The 11243-nt window shown below is 39.9% G+C and overlaps 1 protein-coding gene across 1 annotated transcript; it reads left to right on the forward strand.

Moving 5' to 3' along the window:
* Positions 1-3837: 3837 nt before the first annotated feature.
* On the forward strand, positions 3838-4101 carry SMIM36 (small integral membrane protein 36). Its single transcript, XM_073588554.1, has one exon. The coding sequence runs from the start codon at positions 3838-3840 to the stop codon at positions 4099-4101; it is 264 nt and encodes an 87-aa protein (XP_073444655.1).
* The last annotated feature ends 7142 nt before the right edge of the window (positions 4102-11243 follow it).

Below are 11243 nucleotides of genomic sequence, written 5' to 3' on the forward strand. Positions count from 1 at the left end.
GATCGCTGGTCTCCCGCCTGTCACACACAGCGATGCGTGCTGGCCAGCGGGAGATTAACGATCCAAAAAATGTCCTGGCCATTCCAGGACAATCAGCGATAACCGGCAGGGGGGCCGGTCGCTGGTCAGTGTCACACACAGCGATCTCGCTGGTGAGATCGCTGTTGTGTCACAAAACTTGTGACTCAGCAGCGATCTCGCTAGCAAGATCGCTATGTGTGACGGGGGCTTTAGCCTTCTCCTTTACTTTTGACAGCCATGGAATAAATTCCCATTTTTTTATGTTTTGGAATCTTAACTTGATTCCACTTCATAGTGCAAAAAATATGATAACGTACTCCAAAAATAAATTAAATTGTCAGTGAGACTAAAAACTGATCTGATCTGCAACATTCCCAAAGTAAGAAGTAGTAAAATATTAAAGGGCAATATCTGATTAAACAGTCATGCGCACCAACAGAATATCGCAGGTTTATCAGAAGACAATTCCTGTTAAACATTTATCATGTTTGGATTGCAGATCATTTATTTGCATTTAATTGGGTCACTATTTTACAGTCAGTCTCTTAGTTCCGTTTATCATTTTAAGCCAACAGTAAGAACAGATGATGCAAACATTAGACCAGATGTCTCATGTTGCTGCCAAAAAGTAGGACTGTTTCTGTACAGTAAAAAAATCAAATGGCAAACATCATAAAATTGGCAATAAGACCATTAGCTACTACATTTATCAATACCTTATTCTATCAGAGAAACATATTATAATCACAAACACTTGTGGGACGCCCTCCCAGGGCTGTGGGGGTACTCGGTACCGGGCACGATGAGCTTCAATGGGAGATGTCACGGCAGCTGGGACCCGGCCCGTGGCCCTGGGCGCCAATTGTAAAAGGGGGGAAAGTTTGGTGCGCTTATGATGATTAGAGTTTATGAATGAATGAGTCGTGATGCCACCAGTGGTGTTCGGCAATGAAGATGTTGCCGACGCTGCAAACAGATCCTCTGAGACAGATGGTGTGGTGCAGCAATGATGTTATAGCCCTCCACAGGCAGGGCTGTGGTCCCAGGGCAGAGTAAGTAAAGTGACACTTAGATGGTGTAGTGTCGGGCGCAAGGGATGTAGCAGTGCTGGCCGGGTTGGCGCAGGAATAAGTGGAGGACATCGGGGCATGTAGTTCCAAAGCTTTACTCACAGTCTGTTGCAGGTATAGGTGCCCGCATCCGTGCCGTGTCCTCCGGGTCAGGAGCTCAGCCAACTTCCAGGCAAGACGAAGTACTCCTTTCCAACACTCCGCCAACATATGTGCCTTTTCTGAACGTCTCCCTCTTAGCGCCTTTAGTGAAGTACTCACAGTACTGAATTACACTGGAATTCCTCCTATCAGATGTTCCTATGAACTCTACTTGTACGGCAGACAGCTGTAGCCTGCTTCAGGGACTCCTTACTACTTAGTCCCGTCTCTCTCTTATGTTGCTGTTGTGCCCCCAAGTCTTGTGTGGGAATAAAGTGATGTCAACTTCTATTCCTCCGGTGTCTGCTGCAGGACCATTGGTATCCATACAACCTCGGGGACCGGACCCCGGCCTTGCGCTGTGAACTTGGGAAGGGTTCTCTCTTCCAACCCTGATCCTTAGTCCTCCTATTCTCCTTACATTCCGTGCTAATCCTTCTTCCCAATGGAGAATCAAGCTTCCTTTCTCTGTCTCTTTCCTGTGCCAGCAGACCCAAATCACTGTGGCCTGCTGCAGCACTTCCTTCTTCCATCCCTCTCCCGGGGATCTTCTCTGTCTCACTCTCTGTCCTTCTACATCCTCACTCACTGACTGAATGAATGACTGACTGAATCACTGACTCAACTCTTCCCGCTCTTTTATGTAAACTCAGCTCCACCCAACTCCCAGCACGTTTCGTGTTCCAAAAAGGGAGCCACCAAGGGGTGCTATGCTACACTCCAAGCAGGGAGCCGCCGAAGGTGCTTCGCTACACTACTTTGTGGTGTGGGGTGCAGGTGTTGGAGTGTGGTCAGGTGTCTCCACCTTACCTGGATGGTGGGGTACCACACCTCAGGAGGAGGTGCAGTACCTCTGTGGCGACTGAACCCTCAGGGGCGCCACACAGGGAACCACCAAAGGGTGCTTTGCTACACTACTATGTTGTGTGGGATGCAGGTGTTGGAGTGTGGTCAGGTCTCTCCACCTTACCTGGATAGTGGGGCACCACACCTCAGGAGGAGGTGCAGTACCTCTGTGGCGACTGAACCCTCAGGGGCGCCACACTTGCATATGATCATACTTGGTGAATATTTAATGCACATTTGGAGGTACACTGTATAGAAATCCATGTTGACCCAGATACACGTTACATTTCCAGGAGCGTTTGACATCCCATTATATATCCATTAATTCTAAAGTTGGTTCCCCATGGCAGCTATATCAGCTTTCAGTCTTCTACTAAATTTTGGAGGATGTCTTTGGGAATTTTTGACCATTCATCCAGAAGAGCATTTGTGAGGTCATAAACTTATCCTGGAAGAGAAGAGATGGCTCGCAATCGTGGTTCTGTTTCATCACAAAGGTGAGATTGAAGTCAAGTTCTTCGTCACCAAACTCAGATAACCTTGCCTTTATGGACTGTGCTTTGTGTATTAAGGTACAGTCATGTTGGAAAAGAAAAGGGCCTTACCAAAACTGTCCCAACAAAGTTGAAAGCATACAATTGTCCAAAAAGCCTTGATGTGCTGAAGTATTAGGAATTATGTTCACTCTAATTAGGACACTTTGGACAAATTCATGGAAACTACCCCATATTATTCCACCTCCACCAAACTTCACAGTTTGCACAATGCAGTCAAGTAGATAATGTTCTCCTGGCGTTTGACAAATCTAAACTCCTCCATCAAATACCAGATAGTCAAGTGTGATTCATCACTCCACAGTACACATTTCCACTGCTTCAGGGTCCAGTGGCAGTATACTTACACTACTTTATCTAACTCTTGGCATTATGCTTGGTGATGTAAGGCTTCCATGCAGCTATTCAGTCATGGAAATTCATACCTGTGGCGATGGGACTGAGTTTAATACCTGAATTCAATGATTAGGAGGTGTTTCTCTATACTTTTTGTCCATTTAGTATATTTTAAATCTGGCTACATGGCTCCTGCATGGGCCACTACACTCTTGCTATGTGGTACTCGCATTTGTTCATCCTCTTCCAGAAATCAACCCAGAGGCCTTAAAAACACTTCATAATATATGCAATTACAGGTATTTTTAATGCATGGGTCACTGTAGGATAGTTACCTGGCCTTAAAAAAGCTAAATATTTCCATTCTGTGTGTTTGCAATCACCACAGTTATTTTATCAGTATGTCATTAAGTGGTCCAAATCATATCGACTACACTTTACTACCTATTAACAATAGGCTGAATATTTCAAAGGATGAAATTTTATAGCCAATGCCCTTATCAATAAATAGCCATTCCAATGAGTAAATGCCCCCCTGGCACAACCAATAAAGGTCAGTTTATTATCATCAGTATAAAATGATTAGAAAAATAATAGAATCACCAATCTTCATATTTAATCAGCTTGCTATGACCATGCTTTCATTTCAATCAGGCAAAATGCATCTTCTATGTGGTCTTCAAAGGGAGAGGATTAAGTTATTAAATTGAGCCGCTTTAATCATGCAGACTAGAAATGAGTGGAGGGGATTAAATGTATTTTTACCACACAATCCTGTGCAACCATTAGAATCCATTCACCTCTCCCTGCTCCGACAGAACTGAAGGAATCCATAGCCCAGAAGTAGAGCAAAAAATGTGAAAGATGTAATGGAGTTTTACTTGGAAATTGACCCAGTGACTCTAAACTTAATAATTCTGGTAGCCAGTTATGTCATTCTCCTGCTGGTTTTTCTGGTCTCCTGTGTGTTGTACGACTGCCGGGGAAAGGATCCTAGTAAGGAGTATGCTCCGGAGACAGAGCCAGAGAACAGGTCGCCTATTCGCTTGGTGGTAATGCAGCAAAGTGCTACTTGGGGAAAGGCCTACGAGAACAGACCTGATTTACTTGAGAAGAAAATAACAGTTGTCTAAAGAGATTTTCTGATCACATTTGTGTGAAGGAGCCTAAATGAATCTGAAAAAAGCCGGAAGGAACAAGTAAGTGCTTAGGTAATTAGAAACCCATTAGGTGTTTCAATCATAATTTATTCCTAAGCTCTGGGTGATTCAAGTCTTCTTCCATGGTTATGAAAGAGAAGAGGGGTAAACCAGCTATGGTTCAGTATACAGATTATGTGGCCTTTTGGGCCAATTTAGTATTTTATGCAGTCAAATTATATATTTTAAATTTCAGGAATGCATTTTAATATACAGAACACAGATTGTTTTTAAGATAATTTTTATTAAAATTCAAATGAAGGTTCACTTTTATACAACTTCTAATATGTGGAAGCAGTCTCAATCATCTCAATGGGTGAGCCGTCTCTAGGCTAAATACCAGAAAGGAACATTGAAATAACTGGGCAAAATGCCAAACTGCTAAGTCTAGATACCGTTGGGATTTCCATATTATAGATCCGAATGGATGACATTTTATGATATGACACCTCCAAAAGTGAACCTTTATGTGACTATTCCTAATTATCGAAAATCAGAGATTGATGCTCTCACCCATTTTTGAAGCATTTTTTTTTTTTTTTAAATGGGAAAACATTCAGCGGTACATGAGGTTAAGCAGGATCAAACATCCAGTTCAAAGGTGAGGTCCTTCGGCACTGCAGAATCATTTAAAAAAACTCTTTATTTATATGAACACTCATTTAATGCAATAAATTAAAATCTAGTTATCCATCACTGAATTTTAATTTTTTGTATTCCACTCGTCTTTATATGAATAAAGAAGAGGGGTTTTTAATTATTTTGGAGTGCTGGAGTACCTCACCTTGGAACAGGTTCTAATTATAATTGCCACGCCATTAATCCTAATGTTAAAGAATTGTGATTGCTTACCACTGGTCTATACTCAAAATGTTCATGATCATTTCCTGCAGCTATGTTCTTTAGCAAATCACAATTTTCAATGCCTATTTTTGGATTTTATTAGTTGCAGGACATAGGCAGGTACCTCATAGTCTCCCGATAATCCTAGTTCTTCCCAAACATACGTGTTGTTACCTATGCAGAATGTTGGCTTCAGCGCTTCATCAGTCTCAAGACAAATACACACAAATATTGGAAATTATTGTGACAAATGCATAAGACTAATTCATTCCACAAGAATTGTAATAATTAATGATGACTTTTCTGCTTCACATGGTATGTAAGAGAATTTGTGTCAGTTGGGTTCCTTATGAAGTAATATGAAACTAAGATTTATATAAAAATGGCCCACGATAATTGGACACCATACCTGGTCAGCTTGGTGGAATCTTGAGGCTATACATGCTTTCTTATCTACGATTTTTGGCTATCAAGTTAACCTTCGTCATATGGGTGCTTTCAGGTAGCCACAGTGCAGATGTATTTTAACGTCACAAAAATAGCTAGACCTCTGGTGGCTCTGAGGAGCTAAATGTCCATAAAACCCTATCAGTATAACAGGAAGACAATTTCTGGAATTGGTTAAACTGTAGGTATATCATTAGGTTTGATTTGATTGGATAATGGTATAGAACTTAATATAACACATTTTTTTTAGAATAGCTCATAGTACCTCTGTATTGTAGTATAATAGTGGTGGCGTGCTTTCTGTTGAGGCTGTAATAACAGTTTAAAAACTTGGTTCTGTACTTTTAGATATAAATACACAGCACCAGTATACTCTATAGAATAATAGGCTCCCAGTGTCAGTCTAGGTCACAATGCAAGTACAGTCTATGAAAGTCATATTTTATAGTTGTCTTCTTACCTTTGAAAATAGGTTTTTTTTCTAAGCTAAGAAAAGCCCTTTATCTCTCCAATAGTGAAAAAGATAACAGACTTTGAAATTCTATTGTTTTGTTGGGACAATATTTAAAGGGAAAGAATAGTTAAAAAAAAAAGATTGCACTAAAGCATACATGAATTACATATGGCCAGCTATTGTGATAATAAATGTATTCGACTGGGCGACTTTTTCCTTGAAACTACTAAAAAACAAAAATGTGACTAGAACCTGACTCAGTTTTTTGTTTTCGTTTTTTACAGGATGCATCACATAGAGTTTCAATTTTTCATATGTCGATGAAAAATGCAAATTAAAAATTAATAATTAGCCTTTAGATACATATTCAAACGATTAATTTAATTAAAATGGAAAGACGCCTCAAAAATTCAAATACAAATCGAGCTGGAGATACCTTGAAAATCTGCAAATATTACTATGTTTTTCCCCAAAAATCTACCTCTTTAGGCTTGTTTCACATATATAACTCTTGTGCAGTTTTATACCTGAACCGGAAAGAATCTGACAAAGTAGTTGACTTTATATAAAAGTATGGCATCCAAACCTGGATCCAAAAGAGGAAACAGGACCATTTTTTGGATCAGTCTGGTGCACTGGATGCTTAAGAACAGAACACATAGAAAATTTTAGGATCAATTCTGGCATCATACTCACTATAATGTTGGAGGAAAAAAATAATGCATGGCCAGATGTAAGGGTCAAGGCTTTAGAAATATGTAATTGAGCTGTAATTTCATGCAGAGGGCACCATAATGTAGCATTAAACAAAGTAACAAAGAGGTTAATGGACCATGCATCTGTCCACATATGGTTCATTTACACTGGGTATAGAACATGAATATTCGAGAGCGAGAAGAAATTAATTGGTACATTACAATACGGATTACAAAACACTAGACATCTTTAAACAATACACAATACATTTAGAAAAATGTTAATTTCTCTGTTATAAATTTATCAAGAGCATTTTAGAATATACAATATATTCAGTCTATGGAGCATCCTAGGGAGTTTTAAGATATTTACTTGAATACTAAGCAATTTTGTGGTATAGTTTCTATGACAGGTCAGAATCAGAAACTGATCATGCATGTGCAACTGTTTTAGCAAAACTGGGGATTAAGCTCTCTAGTTCTCAATACAATTAAAGTTTAACCCCTTCCAGACATGGCTGTTTTCTGTTTCTATATTTTCTATATTTTTTTACTACCATTAGTCATCATAAACTTTCTTTTTCCGTCGACATAGCCATATAAAGACTTTGTTTCTTTGACTGACACCATTTAGGCTATGTGCACACGTAGCGTTTTAAAACGCTTACTAAAAACCGGACTCCTTCCCAGAAATCGCGCGTTTTTTTCCGCGCAATTTCACCGCGATTTTACCGCGATTATGATCGCGATTTTGCCGCGATTTTCGCGTGCGATATTCAAGCACTTTCCAAGCGATTTGAAGCATCGCTTGGAAAGTGATTGACAGGTTGGTCACACTCGTCAAACATAGTGTTTGACGAGTGTGACCAGGTTTTTACTATTGAGGCCGCCTATGCGGCCTCAATAGTAAAAGATAGAATGTTAAAATGCTAAAAAAAATAAAAAAATCGGTGTATATTTACCTTCCGGCGTCCCGCGCTGCATTCCCGGGCCTCAGCGTTCCCAGTAATGCCTTGCGAGACCTGTGATGAGGTAGTCTCGCGTTGCTATAGCGATCTCGCGAGACCGCTAGAGTCACGCGAGACTACGTCATTACAGGACCTTGCCGCAAGGCATTACTGGGAACGCTTAGGCCGGGAATACATCGCGGGACGCCGGAAGGTAAATATACACCGATTTTTTATTCTTTTTTTACAGGGGTATGGTACCCAGGGCCTGGAGGACAGTCTCCTCTCCTCCACACCGTGGGTACCAACCGCACATGAGACGCTTAACTTCCCGCATGGTGGGCATAGCCACATGCGGGAAGTAAGCGATTCTCATGCATTCCTATGGGTGCGGAATCGCGGCAATTCTTTGCGATTCCGCACAAAGAATGAGCATGCTGCGATTTTTTCCGCGATGCGATTCCGCCGCGGAAAAAAGCGCAGCATTAGCACAGCATGTGCGGAATGCCATAGGAATGCATGGGGTGCGTTCTGTACACGATTTTTAAGCGTTTTCGCACCGAAAATCGCGGCAAAAACGCTTAAAAATCGCTACGTGTGCACACAGCCTTACAGTATCTTATCTTGTGTTGTATTGAAAAGCTGGAAAACAATTCCAAGTGTTGCAAAATTTCAGAAAAGCACAATTCCACAATTTTTTTTATTTACTGCATTCATTATCCAGTGAAATGTACCTAGAAGTATAATTTTCCTAGTCAGGGTAATCATAAAGATACCAAAAATGCATAGCTTTTTATGTAAGTGGTGAAGAAAACTTTGGAAATGTGTTAAAAAATAAAACATTTTTCTTGTGTTGCTATTTTTGGTCGATCAGGTGGTATGAGGGCTTCTTGAGAGGATGTTTTTATTTTGGCGTATATACAATGTTGTGATTGTCTCTTATTCCATTTTGTTTGCAGTGTTGTGGTGACCACAAGAAAAATGTAATTCTGGTGTTCAGGTTCTTTTTATCATTACGTTGTTTACTGATTGGGTTAGCTCATTTTATATTTTGATAGATCGAACATACTTTAACAGATTTAGTGATACCACATATGTGTATTTTGTTCATTACTATTTTTTTATTTTTAATGGGGGAAAAAGGTGGGTGATTTGAAATTTTTTTTAAAAAAAATTTCATATTTTTAAAACTTTTTTTCACTTTGCACAGTATTTGCTAGCCTTCTTAGGGGATTTGAACCTGCAGTCATCCAATTGCTTTTGCTATAAACAGCAATACAATATAGCAAAAATCACGGTCTCTTATGAACACCAGCTGGCGTTCACAGGAGTGCCATCATGACAGGCACAGGATCTTCTGCAGACCCCTGGCTATCATCGCAACCCATCAGCACTCAATGATCACATCACAGGAGCACCGAAGGGCGCAAAGGATGACGCGCTCTTTTGCAGATGCACAGTAAATGCCTCTGTCAGAGATTGATAGCGACATTCAACAGGTTAACAGCTGCAAGTAGAGCTCTGCTCCATGCGCAGATGTTAGCAGCAGATAATAGCTGAATATTACAGCCATCATCTGCTGGTAAAGATGTGGGCTCAGTCCCTGCAGAGTCAGGTAGCAGGCATATGATATACTGAACATCATATGTCAGTAAGGGGTTAAAATCTGATGGTAGTATAATGGTGGGAATCCAACCCCTGAAGCACTTATGGTACATACATTAGATATGCCATACATGTATCTCTCCTTGGTTTGAATACACTAAACATATCTAATGTTTTGATTTTTTTTTTGCATAAATCAGTAGTTCAAGTGAATTTTTAAAGCAATTTCATGTTGCATATCCTACTGGATAGTTACAGTCTTTTCTTTTCAGAACTTTGTTGTTGTTTTTTTTCTGCAAGTAGAACTTCTGTAAATGTTCAGAAATCTCTTGAGGATAGTTTACAGATGGGTGGAATTTATTAAAGCTTTTAATATAGTTTTCTAGCATCTAAAAGTTGTAAATTTTGTTGCGAATTGCAACACTTTAAACTCTTCACATTTAAAAAAAAAGGGTGCGAAACAGAGCCGATATAGTTTGGAAAATTTGGTCCAAGACAAATCTACAAATAGTTACTTTTTAGAAAGCTGCGATTCCAAATCCAGTAAAGGCTGGAATAAGAAGTAAGAAAAACATTTCTGCACATAAATGTTATATCTAAAAATGCACTAATTTTATCAAAAATTGAGAAAGACAAGCAGTTGAGCTAAAATTCACTAATCCTTAATACAATAATAATAGAATAATCCAGTGAAGTAATGTCTCTCCTCAATACCTCAAGACTGGCTCATAGACTTTCTAATGAGCCCCTTAATTTTAGTGATCAGTAGGGATCCTAGCTTTCGGACAGCCAACAATACAAACTTTTGAAATATCTGCAGGAAATTGCATAAAAAAAAGCATAAAAATGAACATAAAAATTCCCATATCTCCACCACTGTATGGTACATTAAAAAAATACAAAACAGAATAGTCACCAAGACCAAACACTGACCACTTTTGACCTGGTGCTCTTCAAGTCTAAATTCTAAATTCTGGAAAAGCTTTTATTTCTAACAATTTCTATATTGGTTTTAGAAATTAATAAACATATTTGTATGATTGGTTACAGACATTAAGACTAATTAGTTTCATTGTCTGTGTAGGATTAAAATCATGCAGTCTCTTTCAGTCTACCTAAACTTAACACTAATTTGTGGCTGCCGGCAAAGTTATGATAACCAAAGCTAGAAACATAATGGGAATTCATTAAAGGCTAAGGAACATGAGCTTTCTTGGCCAGACTAGCCTGTGCCTCCCTTAGCTGGTTTATTCTTTAAGATCTAGCTCTAATCCATAGCCATCTTTTATTAGAGCACTAACAATGTAATGTTTATAGTCCTCTGGCATTTACACCATTCCAAGTCCAAACTTGCAATTTTTTTGTGTGCAGGCAAACATCTGCCATCTCTGTCTGTCGATTGACAATTATTTCACAAGAGTTACAATAAAGATCCTTACAATTGCAAAAAGTAAAGTTAGGCTTAGTGGAACTTATATGACATACATGACATACATTGCGTCATTATAAATGCCTATGTGGGTGCTGTATTACTGCTTACAAATTGGAGTTTTAGGCAGGAGCCCTTATACAGTTGAATGAAGCTTACTGTTAAGGTTGGCAGATTGCACTAAATAAAAATTAATAATAAAGTGCAATCTCAACCTGAGGTCCTCCATGCAGAGATGAATAACTGCTGCTAGTAAGCAATGACGGAACACACAGCGAGCGATTGCTTGTACACACAGAATTAAAGCCACTCAGTGTGAACAGAGCGCTGAGTTCCAAGCTCTGTTGCTACACAGAGAGGTTGTCACGTGGACCCGTCCTGTGTGACGCGACCAGCAGGCCGGTAACTGAAACAACGAGACACGGCACGTGAAACTGTCCTGTGTGACACGGTCCGCAGGCCGGTAACTAAAACAACAAGACACGGGGAAAGGGGAAACAGTTACAACAGTGGGCCCTGCGATAGGGAACGGAGATGTGGAGACCTCCTGCACTCCCCTGAGTCAGTGTCCCTCACACTCCTAACGTTCCCTAGGCCGGTTCCGCACCGGGCGCCGATCAGGATACCTGTCACCCTAGCACACCCTACACTTATCC

The sequence above is a fragment of the Dendrobates tinctorius genome, unplaced genomic scaffold (genome assembly GCF_039654945.1).
Source record: "Dendrobates tinctorius isolate UK_male_01 unplaced genomic scaffold, ASM3965494v1 ptg000103l, whole genome shotgun sequence".
Classification (NCBI taxonomy): domain Eukaryota; kingdom Metazoa; phylum Chordata; class Amphibia; order Anura; family Dendrobatidae; genus Dendrobates; species Dendrobates tinctorius.

What these genes read in the sequence shown, in the direction of transcription:
- SMIM36 (XM_073588554.1), top strand. Translation starts at nt 3,838, where the DNA reads ATGGAGTTTTACTTGGAAATTGACCCAGTGACTCTAAACTTAATAATT.